The 18,242-nt window shown below is 38.2% G+C and overlaps 7 protein-coding genes across 7 annotated transcripts; 4 read left to right on the top strand and 3 right to left on the bottom strand.

The window, feature by feature from the left end:
- Positions 1-947: 947 nt before the first annotated feature.
- On the top strand, positions 948-2,700 carry EV154DRAFT_257351 (transmembrane amino acid transporter protein-domain-containing protein). Its single transcript, XM_051594639.1, has one exon. It carries the CDS (start codon positions 1,006-1,008, stop codon positions 2,302-2,304), a length of 1,299 nt encoding a protein of 432 aa, XP_051456606.1. The 5' UTR covers positions 948-1,005; the 3' UTR covers positions 2,305-2,700.
- Positions 2,701-3,477: 777 nt separating this feature from the next.
- EV154DRAFT_257346 (transmembrane amino acid transporter protein-domain-containing protein) lies at positions 3,478-4,945 on the top strand. Its single transcript, XM_051594638.1, has one exon. The coding sequence runs from the start codon at positions 3,514-3,516 to the stop codon at positions 4,807-4,809; it is 1,296 nt and encodes a 431-aa protein (XP_051456605.1). The 5' UTR covers positions 3,478-3,513; the 3' UTR covers positions 4,810-4,945.
- A 101-nt stretch (positions 4,946-5,046) lies between these two features.
- EV154DRAFT_512233 (P-loop containing nucleoside triphosphate hydrolase protein) lies at positions 5,047-7,384 on the bottom strand. Its single transcript, XM_051601906.1, has 2 exons — positions 7,322-7,384; positions 5,047-7,263 (listed from the first exon to the last, which is right to left on the bottom strand). Exons 1-2 carry the CDS (start codon positions 7,365-7,367, stop codon positions 5,303-5,305), a joined length of 2,007 nt encoding a protein of 668 aa, XP_051456604.1. The 5' UTR covers positions 7,368-7,384; the 3' UTR covers positions 5,047-5,302.
- Positions 7,385-10,039: 2,655 nt separating this feature from the next.
- EV154DRAFT_422527 (concanavalin A-like lectin/glucanase domain-containing protein) lies at positions 10,040-11,251 on the bottom strand (the record flags this gene model as incomplete). Its single annotated transcript, XM_051596088.1, has 5 exons — positions 10,040-10,123; positions 10,196-10,268; positions 10,330-10,545; positions 10,634-10,826; positions 10,960-11,251. The coding sequence occupies 5 exons, from the start codon at positions 11,249-11,251 to the stop codon at positions 10,040-10,042; spliced, it is 858 nt and encodes a 285-aa protein (XP_051456603.1).
- A 370-nt stretch (positions 11,252-11,621) lies between these two features.
- EV154DRAFT_512228 (DNA glycosylase) lies at positions 11,622-13,676 on the top strand. Its single transcript, XM_051601905.1, has 8 exons — positions 11,622-11,842; positions 11,902-11,926; positions 12,005-12,033; positions 12,094-12,688; positions 12,776-12,836; positions 12,893-12,933; positions 12,991-13,068; positions 13,137-13,676. Exons 1-8 carry the CDS (start codon positions 11,642-11,644, stop codon positions 13,661-13,663), a joined length of 1,557 nt encoding a protein of 518 aa, XP_051456602.1. The 5' UTR covers positions 11,622-11,641; the 3' UTR covers positions 13,664-13,676.
- EV154DRAFT_445022 (T-complex protein 1 subunit eta) lies at positions 13,677-15,963 on the bottom strand. The gene is made up of 4 exons (XM_051597074.1): positions 15,866-15,963; positions 15,278-15,538; positions 15,075-15,200; positions 13,677-15,004 (listed from the first exon to the last, which is right to left on the bottom strand). Exons 1-4 carry the CDS (start codon positions 15,881-15,883, stop codon positions 13,754-13,756), a joined length of 1,656 nt encoding a protein of 551 aa, XP_051456601.1. The 5' UTR covers positions 15,884-15,963; the 3' UTR covers positions 13,677-13,753.
- Positions 15,964-16,453: 490 nt separating this feature from the next.
- EV154DRAFT_552496 (uncharacterized protein) lies at positions 16,454-18,206 on the top strand. The gene is made up of 3 exons (XM_051605060.1): positions 16,454-16,559; positions 16,658-16,854; positions 16,921-18,206. Exons 1-3 carry the CDS (start codon positions 16,552-16,554, stop codon positions 18,018-18,020), a joined length of 1,305 nt encoding a protein of 434 aa, XP_051456600.1. The 5' UTR covers positions 16,454-16,551; the 3' UTR covers positions 18,021-18,206.
- The last annotated feature ends 36 nt before the right edge of the window (positions 18,207-18,242 follow it).

Here is an 18,242-nt window from a genome sequence, read left to right as displayed (position 1 = left end):
TTTCGCAGTGCCTTACATTTTTCGTCCTAAATGTTTGATGGTACAGTTAACTAAATTGATAGGTTTTCCGTAAAGATACATCATCAAAGACCAGCCTTTTGGATAAGAATATAATTTTGAGGCCCCCATTACTATGATGCATTTAAGACTTGATCACTCCCAGAATAGAATAATTTTACTTTGTTGATGAGCCAATCCTTCCTAGTTATCTATTCTATTCACTAGTTCGGTAATGCTTTCCCTTTTAGTGCGTGTCTTAATTAATGGCTATGCCTTTGGGTGAATGAGATTTGTAGCAACGGGTGATAATATTGATATGAAACATTTCTAAATCCGCCATTCTTATTTGATACAATGGTAGAAAAAAAAAACGCCCCTTGAAAAAAAAAGACCCGCCCCCATTGGGTATTTTTTGGGTTTTTACCCTCTTTTGAAGACCGCTACTTTTGGCATTGGTTACACCCCTTTGAACTATGTTAAGTGTTCGTGAGAAAACTCAATCTATGTTTTGAACGATTAAACCGATTTGAAATAGATTTTGTGAGATGTCTCTATCGTTGTGCAGATACGATTAGATAGAAGATAAGAAGTGCTATAATGATAGAAAAAATGCAAAGCAAACCGCCCAAAGTAACATGTCTTGGAACAATAAATCGGTCTTTGTAATTCCTGTTACTTCTAATGGTTAATTCTCTTATTAAAAAAACCAAGAAGGGTACAGATGGAAACCTGAGTCGCAAAAAAAAGCGCTTATTGGTTGTGACACAAATCAATCTGGATGAAATGATCCAATACAAATTTATTTGTGTAATAAACAAGATAAGCTTCCAAGAGAGCATATGACTTTCCAAATGCCATACCTGCCTAAATATAGCTATGCTCATTTTCATTGGGTCCGACTTTTTATAGGGTAGAAAGATCAAATTAGTATAAATAGAGAGCAATTAGTTTTTTTTATACAAGATCCATCAAATTTACATTTTCTTTTTTATTTTACACTTATAAATGACATCTTCTCTTCACGAAAAGAAATCCGAATTCCAAGAGTCTGTAAATGATGTCTCAAGTGAACGTGAGTTCGAGTATGCTAATGAAGGCATCATTGATATCAATCGCGAACACGCTGGTTCGTCAAAGATGGCATATTTCAATATTGTATGCGTTGTTGCTGGTACAGGCACACTTGGTTTGCCTGCTGCTTTAAAGCAAGGTGGTTGGATTGGTCTTTTCATTCTCGTTTTATCCTGGAGCATGTCCATCTACACTGGTATCATTTTAATCCGTTGTCTTTATGCCAATGGTAAGACTCGTTTGACTACTTACAAGGAAGTGGCTACCACAGCTTTTGGTGCGATTGGTGGTTGGGTCACATTCTTCTTCAATGCTTGGATTCTTTTGGGCGCTCCCATTCTTTATATGGTTCTTGCTGGTACTAATTTAAATCAACTTTGTGAAGGTACTGCTGGTGAAATCGGCCACGTTCCTTGGACCATCATCTGCTGTGTTATTGTTGCCATTCCTTTTATTTTGGTCAAGACAATGAAGGAAGTTGCATGGATGAGTGCATTTGGTGCTCTTGCTACTGTGATTGTTGTCATTATCGTCTTGGTTATGTCTGCCATTGATAAACCTAAACAAATTGATGTCCAGCACAACTCTGTCGTTTGGAACATGTTTCCTATTGCTTTAAGTACGATTTCTTTCAGTTTCGGTGGTAATGTAGTATATCCTCATGTTGAAGCCTCCATGAAGAACCCTCGCGATTGGCCCAAGGTTGTTGCAGCTGGACTTAGTACGTGTGCTGCCATGTATTTTGTTACCGCCGTCTCTGGTTATTTGGTTTATGGTCAAAAGGTCATGAGCCCCATTTACGATTCTATTCCTCCCAATGCCGCACAGTTGGTTGCTATTGTTGTTATTACTATTCACGTGTTGATGGCAGCTCCTATCCTGACTACCTCGTTCTCTCTTGATATTGAAGAAATGTGCAATATCACAGTCGAACGCTATGGCAAGGTCAAGGAATTTTTAATCCGTGCCAGTATCCGAGTTGCTACCATGGCATTTATTGGCGTTGTTGCATGTGTCGTTCCTCATTTTGGAGAATTGATGTCGCTTATTGGTTCTTTTGCCAACTGTGCCTTGATCTTTATTTTCCCTGTTGTCTTTTATCTGAAGCTCACGGGTGTCCGTAACAAGCCCATCTATGAGCTTGCCTGGTGTTTCCTCGTGATGGTTCTTGGTATTGTGGGTTTGGTTTTCGGTACAATCGAATCGATCAAGGAGTTAATTGCAGCCTTTTAAAATTCCCTTCAACCGACAGTCATGATTCACCCCTCTCTTTTGTAAATACCCCCATCTAGCTTGTACTTTTAATAACTATTATATCATAAAATAAATTTTATACTCTTTTCTTCGAAAAAACTTCTTTTTTTTATATCTACATAATGTTTAATAATGAATTAAAGTGACATATCCAGTTATGTAAGCGCTCTCAACAGTAAACGAAGATATGAAAACAAATCTTGAAGTCTATAAATGTAGTTAATTTAAGACATGGCGTGACTGGAGGGGAGGGTAATAAAGACAATGACATGACATTTTTTTTTAAATAAAAAACAAGGCAGAGACAAAAAAAAGTTTCATGATTGCATGGAGTTAAATCCTTAATCCAGATTTGAAAAATAACCCGATGCTATGCACTTTGTTTAATTTATCTGCATTTACACTTGTCACTGTATAGAATGTCATGCAATGGTGAGTGTAGCCATTCATTCTATATTTAAAGTTTGATAAATTACGTGAATGTCCACTCGATCTGCAAGATCACAAATGAGGATTAGGAAAGTGTCGCCCGAATCTCCAAAACTGTAAATAGCAACCCCATCCTGACCCTGACTAAACATTATGGTTACCCTTTGATATTAAAAAAAAAAAAGGTCAATTCTAACGATATGAACTCAGCGACAAATCAAACTAGTGAACATGATTGAGTCATTTCAGAAAACCTTAAAAAGGTACAATTTAGTACACACAAAAAATTAACTCGTGAGAAAAACAAGACACTGCTAGTTGTCGAATGTGGGAAAAGTCAGATAAAATCTATACGCAGCCGCCTCACTTTATTTAATGAATCATATCTTGAAAGGTAGGAAATAAAAACAAATGGAAACATTTAAATTATCCGTTGGAAAATTCTCTTTCCTAAAAAAAAATAATAATTTTCGAACGGCACAATAAATCACGGACATGAAGTTGATTTTAACAGGATGTGAGACACTCGATACAGATCATATAGTCCAATTAAAAAAGACTATATGTTATGAGTTTCATTTCCAATGCGTTAATACAGAATCCGCTAGCCCAAAGAAGGAAGTCTGTAATTCATTGGGCAGATCATCATCAAAAAAAAAAAAAAAAAAAAATTGGTATATAAATGTCTGAAATGTCAAAATTTAACCTTTATTTTCTATTTAACTTAAATTTTTTCTATTCTATACATAACATACGATAATGGACTATAGCGAAAAAAAGTCCTCATACCAACCATCTGATAAGAATGTTAGTATAGAACAAGAGTTCGAATACGCCAATGAAGGCATTATTGATATCAATCGTGAGCATGCTGGTTCAACAAAGATGGCATACTTCAATATTGTATGCGTTGTTGCTGGTACAGGTGCTCTTGGTCTCCCTGCTGCTTTAAAGCAAGGTGGCTGGATTGGTCTTTTCATTCTCGGCTTGTCCTGGCTCATGTCAGTTTATACAGGCATCATTCTCATCCGTTGTCTTTACGCCAACGGTAAAGCTCGTTTGAGCACTTACAAGGAAGTCGCTACTTCAGCCTTTGGTCAAGTCGGAGGTTGGGTCACTTTTTTCTTCAACGTCATTATTCTCGTGGGCGGACCCATCCTGTATATGGTACTTGCTGGTACTAACCTGAATCAACTTTGTGAAGGCACTGTCGCTGAAATTGGTCATGTGCCATGGACTATTATCCTTTGTGCCGTCGTTGCTATTCCCTTTATTTTGGTCAAGACCATGAAAGAAGTTGCCTGGATGAGTGCATTTGGTGCCCTTGCTACTATTGTTGTTATCTTGATTGTCCTGATTATGGCTGCTATCGATAGACCTAACCAAATCAATATCCACCATGACCCTGTTATCTGGCCCATGTTCCCTATTGCTTTAAGTACCATCTCTTTCAGTTTCGGTGGCAACATCATTTATTCCCATGTAGAAGCCTCTATGAAGAACCCTCGTGACTGGACCAAGGTGGTTACTGCAGGTCTTAGCACGTGTGCTGCCATGTACCTCATTGTTGCAGTTGCTGGCTACTTAGTTTATGGCGATAAGGTGGAGAATCCTATCTACAACACGATCCCCAAAGGTGCAGCGCAAATCATTTGTATTGTGGTGATTACTATTCATGTTATGATGGCTACACCTATCTTGACAACATCATTATCTCTCGATATTGAGGAAATGTGCAATATTACTGTTGAACGTTTTGGCCGAACCAAAGAATTCTTAATCCGTGCTGCCATTCGTATTGGTATCATTGTGTTTGTAGCCGTGATTGCTTGCGTGGTACCCCATTTCGGAGAATTGATGTCGTTGCTTGGTGCTTTTGCTAACTGTACCTTGATCTTTATTTTCCCTGTGGTCTTTTACCTGAAGTTGACCGGTGTTCGTAACAAGCCATGGTATGAACTTGCCTGGTGTTTCCTCGTTGTCCTGATGGGTTTAGTGGGTTTAATCTTTGGTACAATTGAAGCTGTCAAGGAGCTCATTGTTGCCTATCAGTAAAACAAACGCTGTCATTTTTTTTTTTCATTTGTAAATATCCTTCTATCATACCACCATGTACTTAATACTCCTAGAACATTTCTTTAAAACAATAAAGCTCTCTTTCTTTCTTTTTTAATTTACATACCCTCATTAACTTGACGATTAATTTAGTCTCTTTTTCCAACTAAAATAGAGCGCGCGCTAATTTAGGTTGCATGAATGATAAAGATTGCGTAATGGAATGGGATAGTGTTTGGGTAGAGACTTCTTTTTTATTTTATTTATTTATATGATATTCTCTTTTTTTTAAAAATAATATTTACATCTACACTACAAGTGAAATTTTTTGTTTGGAGGGGGAAAAGGTAAAAAAGGTCAAAAAGAAAAAGAATTTTACAAAAAAATAATTGAAAAAGAGATAAGGTAAGGTTGGGGGAAAATATTTATAAAAAAAATCTATAGTTTTTTGGTGTGTGGTGTGTGTGGGATAAGTAGGAGAGAGAGAGAGAGATTAGAACCAGCTGGTCTTGGTTTGATATTGGAGAGGAACGTTGGAGCTATTGCTGTTACCGCCACCGTTGGTATAGGCACTACCGTTGGTTTGGGCAGGACGAGCACCACCCAAAGAGGGGAAACCAGTATCACGAGGAGCAGCGGCAGGAGCAGGAGAAGAGGAGTTCCAGTCATTGCCTCCACCACCGGCCTTTCTGTAATCTCTACCACCGAAACCGTTACCTCCACGGCCACGTCCACGACCACCACGAGAACCACCGAATGAACGGGTTTCTCTGGCAATGGATTCCAAGAAGCTAGGAATCTCTTGGTTGGCTTCTTCCAAAATGTTGATCATATCGTTCACAATGTTCTTGTTGCCACGGTTGAAGAAAGCAGTGGCCAAACCAGTGTTACCGGCACGACCAGTACGACCAATACGATGGACATAATCATCAATATCAGTGGGTAAATCGTATGAGATGACATGAGAGACATTAGCAATATCTAAACCACGAGCAGCAACAGCAGTAGCAACCATGATGGGAGTGCGACCTGTCTTGAAAGAATCAAGAGCACGCTCACGCTCACGTTGAGTACGATCACCATGAATAGCAGTAGCAGGGAAGTTATGGTCCAAAAGGAAATCAGAAAGGGCATCAGCCATACGCTTAGTTTCAACAAAGATCAAACTGAGACCGGCGGATTCGTTAGAATGGAGGATATCCAACAAGACTGAACGTTTGTCTTCATCTTCCACATATTCAACCTTTTGGGTAATATTCTCAGAGGTGGAACCAACACGACCAACAGACAAAAAGATATAATCCTTCAAGAAATCACGGGCCAAGTATTGGATGTCACGGGGGAAAGTGGCAGAGAACATGAGAGTGGTACGGTCCTCGACACGTGTCATGTCTTCCTTTTCGACAATACGTCTGATCTGGGGTTCGAAACCCATATCCAACATACGATCAGCTTCATCGAGAACAAGGAAACGAATGAGAGAAAGAGAGATACGAGCACGTTCAATCAAATCAACAAGACGACCGGGAGTAGCGACTAATAAATCACAACCACGTTCAATGTTACGGATTTGAGCACCAATGTCAGAACCACCGTAAACAACGGCAGGCTTAACCCAAGAACGGTAAGCAAACTTCTTGGCTTCATCGTAAATTTGAGAGACCAATTCACGAGTAGGAGCAAGAATCAAAACTTGAGGATGAGCCTTACGGGCACGGTAACCTTGAGAATCATCAGTAGGGGGAGCAGAGATAGGACCCTTGGAGAAAAGCTCAGAAAAGACGGGGAAGAGGAAACCACCTGTCTTACCAGAACCAGTCTGGGCACAAGCCATTAAATCTCTACCGGCATCAATAATAGGAATAGAGTACTTTTGAACGGGAGTAGGAGTGGTGTATCTGGCCAACTCAATGTTACTCAATAAATGAGAATCCATAGGGGGAGAGGTGAAGGTAGTGATACATTCGGGACAGTTCTCACCACTTGCTTCAACAGGAATGTCATCATACAATCCAAAGTTGATACCAGTGTGTTGAGTGACAGTATCATCATGAGTACCATAAAGATCCTTTTCGGTACGAGGGTTACGGGCACCAAGGTGGTGAACACCATCCTTCCAATAACCTTGACTCTCATCACGACGTTGATAACCAGAATCTTGACGACTGTTGTTACGGTATCCACCATAAGAACCACGCTCATAAAAGTCAGAACGACCACCGCCATCGTTTCTGCGGGGCATGTCTGAGTGAGAGGAATTCCATCCTCCACCTTCACTGCGGGGAGCTCTTTCACGGCTACCACCGTTCCAATCGTTCCAGCCACTTGTTCTGGGAGCGGCGGCAGGAGGTTGACTGTCATTGTTGGATCGATCTACACGATTAGCTTGGTTTCTTAAATGGGGAGGTACATAACGAGAAGCAGGCTTATTGTTGTTGTTGAGGCCCATACCAGCTATTATATAACAGTCAGTCAATCATGTTTTATTAAGCATCATTCAAATATACTTTACCAAATTGCTGATCTAAGCTTCCTGTGTTGGAAGTTTCATTGCTCATATTTTTCGACTAGTTTTAAAAAAAAGGGGAGAAAAAAGAAAATTCGAAAATTTGTTTTTTTATTATTGATGTACTAGTTCGATAAACACTCCCCCCAAAATGGTAATCAAACATAAAAAATTAAGGAAAAAAATTTTATTATCCAATCGTAACTAGGAATCTCACTGCGCCACCGATAGAAGGAAGGCCATGGATGGATTTTTTTTTTCAAATCTTATGACCCACTGCTACGCAATGACAACTTTTCCTTGCTAGACTCATCGTGTGCTTGTCTGCCATTATTTTTCTGTAAAATACATGCTATATTCAGCAAAATGTCAATAGAATACCACAAAGTTCTTGTATTCAACTCAACCAATTTTCTTGAAATAATCGTCCAACGAGATGATACTCTGTAATTATCAATGATTTCATAGAAACTATGTCCCACTAGTTTTTATCCTTTTCCATTTCTTTCAAACAGCCTAAGCACCAATTTGATTGATCTTAAGTGAATCGTGTACATAAACAGAAAAATAAATAAAAAATATTGGCGATCTTACTGGATAAGATTCATGTTTTTTTCTCTCTCACTTGCTAACCAGCTTTTACAGCACACTAAACTATTCTTTTAGGCGAGTGCAAGCTTACATCTCCTATCGCATCGTCATTTACCTCTAACCGTCAATTCTAAAGGCTAGTGAGGTCGAGGTTTGAATTTATAAAGTGATCTATGCCTTTATTGGCAAAATGTGATAAAGGTTCATCCTGCCCCCTGAATCTAAAACTAATTATCCCTCGGATATTTTCTTTCCTTGTACTATTGTTCTTTTGTTATGTAAGGCAGGATATTTTCAGGCGGGCTCAAGAAGCATATTGTGATTTGTTTACGTGCAGATCACATTGAAATTCAAAGCGGCCCTGAATATCATCCATCTTAAATAAAAAGAAGGTTTTTTTTTTTTTTTTTTTAGTATTGTTACGCCAATGATTTTTTTATGTAATCATAAAATGATGCGTGATTGTGCTTCACACGCAATTAATTTTTTCTCTTTTTTGAAAACACTTGAAATCACCAACTATTCTTGTTTACCCGATAAAATGTTGTCATTTAAAGTAAATAATTTGCATTTAAACCATAGAACAAAGCTTTGACAACGATAAAAAGATTTAACCCCTACATCAGACCGTTGTACATATTATATGGTTACTCACATTAAAGGAAATTTTGTAATTCGGATACCCCAAATAAGCAGTGCCTAAAGATGCTTTACTTTTAACCTTCCAAAGTAAGCTGTGATCTTTATCTAAAAAAAAAAAAAAAAAATAGGGCATTACGAAGCTTGGTGAATAATTAAAGTGATGGTCATTTAGTGACAAATTGACAATCCTTTATAGGCGAAACAATTATTCAGCCAAAGCGACAGAAGCCAGACAGCCAAAAAGATACAGTCGGAAGGCTAGTGACAGACGATTTTTAATATTTATGGGTCCGTGATATTGCTAACTCAATGTATCTTCTTTTCCTGGAGAATGACGATTATACCCTGTCAAGCTTTCAAAGAAGTACTATTCTATTTCGCGCACTTTAAACTCATGCGCGTATATTTTGATTAACCGTATTACATGTGTGGTAATGATAGAATACGCTCTTATGCTTTATTGATTATTTGAACCAATCGACTTTTTTTATTTGACAGCGCTTTCAGCGTATATAAGACTTTCAATTAGTTTTTAGGAAATTTGAGACTGAAATTTAGAGATCTTTGTTTATTGATGTGGAAGGGTATTTAGGAAAAGTACAAGTAGAGGTATGTCAGTCATCCGTTTATTAAATAAATGAGGTTATATTTTATTGCTTGTCTCTCTTATTTTTATTTTATTTAATATGCTACATGAGACTAAGGCGGAGAGGGTTCTTATTTAGATGTCAAAATTAGATTTTTTATAATCGATCAATTGGGTGACAAGTGATTTGGATGCTCTTCCTCTTCTTCCAGCACAGAATGATCCATCAGGATAGCCATCTTCCGGCTTTCTTTCGCCTCTGTACTAGACAACCATTTCTGGATGGAATGTCCTACCCAGGTGGTGGCTCTTGTCAAACCATTTTTCTTTCGCTTGTCTGATGACGAAGAATAAGAAGCGACAGAAGGCAAACTAGGTAAAGCACGATGCACCAGCAAATCTTGGCTGTTGCTGAGGTCCGACATGGTTTGAGATTTCTTGGGCGGTGGTGTGGGAGGTGTATGTAAATCTTCGCTGGAATCAAACAAGACAGTAGACGTATTTTTGGTCTCACTCTTTTCCTGTATGGTTTTCTGTGATCGTGCCATCACAGGCACCATCTTTTGCAAGAGTCTTTTCGCTTGTTTTATTGTTAATTTTTTCTGAAAGTATTGCGTGAGGGGTGTTGATTTAGAAGGGACAAGAGTGAGTTTATGTTGTTGTTGTTGTTGTGGAGCCACTACAGCACCCATTTTCTTCTTTTTAAACGAGGTCAACATTCTTTTCTTTGGAGAAGTATGAAAATAAAGGTCCATTTATTAACTTTTTTTTTAGAAAAAGAGAGGACGAAATAATATGTATTAAGGAACGAAATAAATAGCTTGTGTTAAAATGACATTCTCATGGTTACTGAGAGAAAAATAAAATAAAATTTCCGATTTTTTGGCCCGCCCCGCCCGTAACATTTAGTTGACAATTTGATTATATGCTGGGTTGCAGTCGACAGTAACATCTTTAATATGTGCGGAAATAGTTTGAGGTAGTGCCCACTAAATGGATTTTTTTATATTTTAGTCAGGTTTGAAGAGAGGGGGAAAATCCCAATAACAATATCAACTTACATCAATGGGACCTCTAGACCATTCAGCTGTACCCGATTCTATACTTCCGTCCCATAAGCCAAATTGAATTCGTCTATTCTGTGGTGAGTATACATAATAATAAAAAAAAGCAGAAAGTAAACAAATAAACTTACGCCGGTTGAGATGGGAATTTACATTGACCTTGTTTATCACACGTATCTGCTTTTAATCTTGTACGGACAACTTTATCATCCACTAACCAATCAATTTTATCAGGTGTCCAATCAATCGTGTACTTGTGAAATGTTTGATCCACAGCACCATTGGGTACATCATGAATACCTCCATTCACAGTATATTCCACTGTTTTACCCCAAAAGTAATTGCTCCTATACACACCCGAAAGAAAAAAGTATGAGTTTTTCCTCTTTTTTTTCAAGAGAAACACAAAATGTCGCCCCTCTTTTTTTACTTTACTGCACATGACTCGTATCTCCACCTAAAAATTCAAAATCAATTTCATCGCCTCCATCCGCCATCAAGATAAAAGCAGTGACGGATCCACCTGTACCAGCAGATTTAATGGTGGCAGAGATTTTACCGTACCGGATATACGTCGTTGCATTTAATGTGGGGCCTCTTCCGCCATGTAAATTATACGGTAATTCCGCTTCATGAAGTTATAACAAATTAAAAAAAGAAGAAAATAAAAGAGAGAGATCTTATGTATTTGTAGGGCAACTTACTGATTTTATCAAAGGTACGGTAATAGACATGGGGCGGTAATAAATTGAGTTGAACACCCACTTCATTGATATCGTATGTATCCTGCATTGTATTCTCTACCTGCCAACCTCTTAAATTAGATTTGAAATCAGTGCGATAGTTATGACACACAGTTTTTGCGTCATTGGAAGCAGTGTATTCGGGTGGTTCAGCCGCTATGAGCATGCGCGGAGTAGGAACAGGAGCGTAAATGACAGAAGAGACAATGGCTGCTTCGATATCTGCTTGGATATCGGGATTGTAGTAGTCTGCACCATGGATGACACTCACCGCAATGGCTAATAACCCAAGTACTTTATTTAAGATCATTTTATTTTTTAATAAAATATAAAAAATAACAGAAAGTGTAGGCCGAGGCTGTGGGAGAGGTTATATATATATAGGGAAAAGGGAAAAACAATCTTGAGCGTGTTTGTTGACATGAAATTAAACGCGGGGAAATTTTAGACACAAGAGAGAGAGCGTGTCTCTTTTTTTTATATTGTTTATCCGAGTAAAAACAAGAAGGCACTGATGAAACAAAAGTGACGATCATCTCATTTAGTGGAAGTAGTAGTAGGTTACATTTTTAACTTGCGGATTCTGGGTGGAAAAGGACGTTGAAACACAGCGCGTATCACACACGTCTCCCTCCACTTTTTTTTAAAAACAATTTTTTTTTTTCGTGTGCAACCTGTCTTTTCTATATTTATTTTACACATGACAGTGAACAAGTGTCAGGAACCCAACGATATTGAAGAATGTGTGAATAGCAACCGTCTTTACCATTCAGATAAATACCACGAGATATCTGAAGTGGAGCAAACTCGGATCCAAAAGGATCTATTAGATTGGTACCATGTAGAGAAAAGATTGACCATGCCTTGGAGAAAAGACAATGACCTTTCTTGGGATCGTCAAGTAGGTCCCCCCTCATGAACTCTTTATATACATGTTCACTCAATTTCCCATGTTTATAGGCGTTGGGACAAAGAGCCTACGAAGGTATATATATAGATATATATTTGCATATACATTAGAGGTTACCACTCTGTGTTTTATTAAAAAAAAACTTTGTATTAGTTTGGGTGAGTGAAATTATGTTACAGCAGGTAAAGGGACAATCGATCATGCATAAAAATAGCAACCAACCGAAATTCTGTGTGATTTAGACACAAGTGGCTACCGTGATTTCATTTTACAACCGATGGATGGAAGCTTTCCCTACCATTCATGATCTTGCCAGTGCAGATATTGAAAGGGTCAATACATTATGGGCAGGACTTGGATACTACTCCCGTGCGAAAAGACTATGGGAGGGAGCACAAAAGGTAGTGAATCAATTAGACGGGTTATTACCCAACAATGCCAAGGATTTACAGGCAGAAATTCCCGGTGTAGGTAGGTACACGGCGGGTGCGGTCGCTTCCATTGTCTTTGGACAATCCACACCTGTCGTCGATGGCAACGTGATTCGTGTCTTGGCTCGTATCAGAGCAATTCATGCTGATCCTAAAAAGGCCAAAACCGTTGATTTATTCTGGGATATTGCCGCCAGTCTCGTACCGCAATCGAAGCCAGGGGATTTCAATCAAGCTTTGATGGAATTGGGTGCGCGTGTTTGTACACCGCAAAATCCAGATTGTTCCCATTGTCCTATCCAGAAAGATTGTCATGCTTTTAAGCAATTAGAAATGGTCAAGTCACTTTCAAAAAATGGATTCTTCGCTGAAAAGAAAAAGAGAAAACAAATAGAGATCGAACATGGTATAGTATTGACAAGAGATGGATTTTTTTTTTTTTGCTAAATTTTGGGTCTGAACTAAAAAAACTCCCTGCCCCTGGGGATGATAGAATGTTCAACTTGTCATGCATTGGATGCAAATTTAGTAGAGGACGACTATACTGTAACTAGGTAATATCTTGATGAATAAATCTCTAATCAACCATGTCACTTATACACGTATGTAGATACCCTCTTAAAGTCGAAAAGAAGGCACCTAGAGATGAAGGTACATGAACATGTCAAAAAAAAGGTTTTCACTTATAACTAACGAAATGGATGATAGAATGTGCCGTTAGTATTGTAGAAAGAATCTCACCAAACAAAGAACCACTCTATTTAATATCCAAAAGACCAGAAACAGGTACTACTCCTTTCCATACAAAAAAAAAAAAAAAATAGCTGACTAGGGATCTGACATGTATATAAAAGGTCTTTTGGCTGGACTTTGGGAATTTCCTACACTAGAATTGACAAGTTTAGAAAGCAAGTATAACGAGCGTGTGAAAGGATCAAGCGAATATCTCAAGATGCGTTACGGGTTAGAGTTTGATACAACGCCTCACCGACAAGATTTGGGCAACGTCGTGCATTTGTTCTCTCATATTCGTAAAGTCTATCATATTGAATGGATTCAGTACGAACATGAGAAAGACCTGGACGATGAAAAGGATGTGAAATGGGTGACATTGGAGGAGTTAAAGATTTCACCTATTCCTACAGGATTAAAAAAGGCATTGAAATTATTGGAAAAGTTCAAGACAACCACATCTACTCCGCTGACGAAAAAGACACCGGTTAAAAAGGCACCTGTGAAAAGGACCATCAAGACAGAAGACACCCCAACGAAGAGGGCAGCTGTAAAGAGGGTTACAAGAGCACAAGATATAGGAGTGAAAAAAGTCTCTAATACACAAACAATTACCTCTTTTTTCTCTGTGAAAAAAGATGCAAAATAAAAAGATAACAAGGTTTTTTTTTTTTTTTAAAAAAAGAAGTTTCTTTTTCTTTTTTTATATATGAGAAATAAAATATACATCAATTTTTTTTTAGCGTCTGGGCATACCACGACCACGTCCTCTTGTGGGACCACCAGGACCGGCTTGAGGCTTATCACTTGCAGCATTCTTAACGGTCTCATCAACGGACAAAATTAAACAAGCAGCTTCGGTAGCAGCAGCAATAGCGTTTGTCTTTACAAGTGCGGGTTCCCAAACAAAAGCTTCATAGTTATCAGCAATGGTTTCGTTATTGATATCAACACCGAACCAAACACCACCTTGTGCATGTTTCATTCTCAACTTGTTTAAAATATCAGTAGCATCAAAACCGGCATTATCACATAATTGTCTAGGGATCACTTCAAATGCCTTTGCATAAGCACCGATAATCAATTGTTGTTTACCTTCAATTGTACGGGAATGTTCACGAAGATATTTAGATAATTCCATTTCGGTAGCACCACCACCAGCAACCACAAAGTTGTTCTTGATAGCACGTCTGACAATCATGATGGCGTCGTGAAGAGAACGTTCAACTTCAGCAATGAATTGTTCAGCACCACCACGAAGAATCAAGGTACATGTCTTTGCTTGAGGACAACCCTCAAAGATATTGAAACGTTCACCACCCACTTGTCTTTCATCAAAGGTCTCACACTCACCTAAATGTTCAGGGTGCATATCTGAACAGGTAGATTGAATAGAACCACCCACAGCTTGAACAACACGATCCATATCATCCTTTGCAACACGACCAGCACAAAAGATATCACGGTCAGCGAAATATTGTGTAGCTAAATCACCAATGGGTAATTTAGATAAGACGACCTTGGCACCGCTAGCAACAATGGCTTCCAATTTTTGGAAAATGATTTGCCATTCAGCATCGACAATGGCTTGGTATTCAGACACTTCTTCAACACGTACTTCAGCATTATCCTTTTCAGCCTTTAACTCAAGTTCGACGTTAAGACATAAGACCTTGGGGTTTTTGAAAGATTTAGGTTGTTGTTCGAAACCAGCGTATGCAAATGTCTTTTTGAAAGCAACACCCTTGACAAGAACGGAATCTTGCATGGCACCACCGGGAACACGCTTAATACCGATCAAACGTTCATTTAAACTTTCTTGATCAAGTGAAAGAACAGCATCCACTACCATCTTTGTGAAAAAGTCCTTTTGAGAATAAATCAATTTAGAGTTCATGGCAGTGGCAGCACACTTGGAAAGTAAGTCGCGGAACTCGACTTCGTTGTTCTTATCAATCTTGACAGCTAATTCCTTGACCTTGTTGATAGCCTGTTTTTTTTTTTTTACTTTTGTTAGTCTCTCTGTTTAAATCCTCTTTTGAAAAAAAAAAAAAACATACTAAACGGGCAGCGGCTCTGTAACCCTTGATGATGACATGAGGACTAACACCTTCTTCGATATAACCCTTGATTTCCTTTAATAATTCACCAGCGAGTAAAACGACACTGGTAGTACCGTCACCGACCTAATAAAAACACACGCACTTTTTTTTAAATCCTTCTTATTCTGTTTTTATCTCGCACATATAAAAAAGTAAATTACCTCGGCGTCTTGAGAACGAGCAATATCGACCAAGGTCTTTGCGGCAGGGTGAACGATATCGAGTAACTTCATGATGGTGGCACCATCGTTGGAGATGGTGACTTGACCTCGACTGTCGACCATGAGTTTATCCATACCTCTGGGACCGAGAGTAGTTCTGACAGTGTCGACAACGGCAGCACAAGCATTGATGTTGGATAAAAGTTGACCTTTACCTTGAGAAGTGTCAGTACCTTCCTTTAAGAGAATAATTTGAGGTTGCTATAAAAAGATGATGATGACGATTAGTTCACTTTCAAAAAAAAAAGACTTCGCCCGAAAGAAAGAAAAACAAGGAGAGAGGAAGAGGAAACACAAGCTAGATCTCGATCCAGTGCATGTCTATTTCCTTTCACTGACATTTGCCCCTTTTCTGTTAAACAGATGGATGATGAAAGAATGTGATGGAAATAATTTTTTTTTTTTTTTTTTTGCGAGAATAAACGCGTCATTAAAAGATCTCCCTCTCCTTTTCTCACTTGTTTTCCATAGTATTGGGGGATGTGCTTTAAGGCTAATTTTGAAAAATAAAAAAAAAAGAATAATTACCATCATGGGAGGTGCCATGGTGAATATTTAATATATATTATTTGACAGACAAAAAAAGAAGGGGAAGCTACTAGAATCTTATAAAAGATAAAAAATTGTTTGACAACCAGCTCCACAGAAAGTCGTCACCTTTTTTTTTTTTTTACTTTTTGCAGGTGTGGGCGGGATATCAACCACAAGCTCGTGTTTTTATTTATTTTTTGGCACTCCTCAAAACCTCTCCCCCATCAATGCACATCCATCATTATTAGACAACAGTGAGGAATCATCCCCATGGAAACACGCGTACATGGAGGTGGCTCTTTTTTTTTTGATTTTTTGACATATATCATTACTCTTTATTATTTAGACAGTGTTGTTTTTTTTTCCTTTACCGCATCATCATGCCAAACAATTCTATTTTCATCGCATAAAACCATGATTCTATTTTAATGCCTTTTCTAAAAAAAAAAGTCAGTTTTCCTCCTACATGTAAATAAACACTTGTCAAAAAAAAAAAAAAAAGCCGCACATCAAATACGTTAAAGAAATAACGCGTGATTGACTACAATACAAGCCTTTTCATAGTCACAACATTTTTTTTTTTTTAAAAAAAAAATAGTTTTTTTGGAACAGTTATTTTTTATTTTAAAACATATTCTTGTTTCTGTAATTGCCTTGTTTTCTATATTTTTTTTCTTACCATAATGTTGAGGTATTTTCTTCGTGTTTTTAGATGAGAGAAAGGTGGAATTAATCACGTCTTTTTTTTTTTTTTTCTTTTTTTTTTTTTTTTTTTTATACAAAATAAAGAGAATCAGTTCAATCCTGGCCACAAGATCCTTGGCCTCTTTTAGACAACACCGCCAATTTAGATACAAACACGAATTCTTTTGACTCGGCTTCATTTCTCAATGCAGACCATGTACTTCAATTACAAGACTTGTTTGGTCAAGATCAATTGGATTTTGACGGTGATACCTCACTTTTATACGACGAATTTACTTTTGGTAAAACAAAAAAAAAATATACATTCTTTTTATCATTGAAACTCTTTTATTAATTTTTTTTTGTAGTTCCAGAAAGCAATAGCGTGAATACAATCGAACCATCCGACTTGACTCACCACTACATGGAAACAAACACGAAACGACGCCGCAGCAGCAGCAGTTGTAGTAGCAGCAGTAGTGGTAGTTCTTCCGGTTCTTCCTCCGAAGGAGAAGAAGACACGCATGATTTCTCTTCCATGACACGAGATGTTAGTGATTCCTCCGACGACGACGAACAAGTGAATACACCATCCCCTTACTTGCACCGTCGTCAAATGGAAGAACTCATTCTAGATAAAATCACCAACCATTTAGACGCCGAGAAATTACCAGGCATCTTGACCATCATTTCAAAATCTCAACCTGCAGAGGAAGAAGAAGTGGAAGAAGTCGAGATTGATTTAGCTAAATTGGATAGAGATCAATTGGTTCGCATTTTATCTTATGTCGATGCTTGTTTAACCGAGAAAAAGGGTGGTCCCAAAGTGATATTATCGGATTATACCATTCAAAAACCAGTCTCCTTACTACCACCTCCTCCACCTCCACCAGCATCTGTATCCGTGCCATCACCATCGAAACAAACACGCCGTCGTCATCGCAACCGTCGTAAATCATCCATTGTGGAGGCAGGTCACGTGGTCAATGGATCGTCCGGTCATGCAAGACTCTCTGCTACACACGGTCCCATCTCCATGTCTGCATTGACAGAATTTGAAAAATCAACAGAATCGGCAGCAGCAGCATCAGTGGCAGGCAAGAAAAAAGCCGTGAGAAAGAGAAGAGGGAAGAAAACAAACAAGGATGAAGATGTTTCTGTACATATGGCGAGTATGGATGTGAGTTTATTTGGGGATAGTATTGCCTCGACTAAACCCAAGCGACGAACGGCGATTCATAAACGAAGATTATTAGAAGAGATGCTTCAACCTTCCAATAATGAATCCTCGAGCGAAGAAGAGGATGATGATGATGGAATTATTGTATTTGGAGACGAACAAATGGATTTAGCAGTGACACAAAATGAAACCATTGTTCATCAAGAATCACTCATATTAGAACCAGTGATTATCGAGGAACCCACTGAAGAGGAAGAGGATGATGAGTTGATTGATATCATGATGTAGACATTTCTCTCTCTCTCTCTCTCTCCTCCTTAAAAAAATCTGTATATAAGCCCATCCCCCATCTCTTTTTAGTATATATCCCCCACCACCACTTTACACATCTATTTTTTTTCTTATTGTATCTCTCTCTCTTTCTATTTGTATTTTATAAAATAAAAATAAACCTATATTGTTTGCTACACATTATTTTTTACTAAAAACTTACTTTTTATTTCTTTTTTC

This window comes from Mucor mucedo (genome assembly GCF_025094135.1).
Source record: "Mucor mucedo strain NRRL 3635 chromosome Unknown EV154scaffold_59, whole genome shotgun sequence".
Taxonomy (NCBI): Eukaryota; Fungi; Mucoromycota; class Mucoromycetes; order Mucorales; family Mucoraceae; genus Mucor; species Mucor mucedo.
This window is presented reverse-complemented; position numbering and strand designations above follow the sequence as displayed.

Bases quoted from the DNA above. Each gene is read 5' to 3' on its own strand.
- EV154DRAFT_257351 (XM_051594639.1), top strand. From the start codon at position 1,006: ATGACATCTTCTCTTCACGAAAAGAAATCCGAATTCCAAGAGTCTGTA.
- EV154DRAFT_257346 (XM_051594638.1), top strand. From the start codon at position 3,514: ATGGACTATAGCGAAAAAAAGTCCTCATACCAACCATCTGATAAGAAT.
- EV154DRAFT_512233 (XM_051601906.1), bottom strand. From the start codon at position 7,367: ATGAGCAATGAAACTTCCAACACAGGAAGCTTAGATCAGCAATTTG. The intron at 7,264-7,321 runs GTAAAGTATATT...GTTATATAATAG, and splicing joins AAGCTTAGATCAGCAATTTG to CTGGTATGGGCCTCAACAAC.
- EV154DRAFT_512228 (XM_051601905.1), top strand. From the start codon at position 11,642: ATGACAGTGAACAAGTGTCAGGAACCCAACGATATTGAAGAATGTGTG. The intron at 11,843-11,901 runs GTAGGTCCCCCC...CCATGTTTATAG, and splicing joins ACCTTTCTTGGGATCGTCAA to GCGTTGGGACAAAGAGCCTA. The intron at 13,069-13,136 runs GTACTACTCCTT...TGTATATAAAAG, and splicing joins ATCCAAAAGACCAGAAACAG to GTCTTTTGGCTGGACTTTGG.
- EV154DRAFT_445022 (XM_051597074.1), bottom strand. The intron at 15,201-15,277 runs GTAATTTACTTT...TGTTTTTATTAG, and splicing joins CTCGTTCTCAAGACGCCGAG to GTCGGTGACGGTACTACCAG. The intron at 15,005-15,074 runs GTATGTTTTTTT...AAAAAAAAACAG, and splicing joins ACAGAGCCGCTGCCCGTTTA to GCTATCAACAAGGTCAAGGA.
- EV154DRAFT_552496 (XM_051605060.1), top strand. The intron at 16,855-16,920 runs GTAAAACAAAAA...TTTTTTTTGTAG, and splicing joins ATACGACGAATTTACTTTTG to TTCCAGAAAGCAATAGCGTG.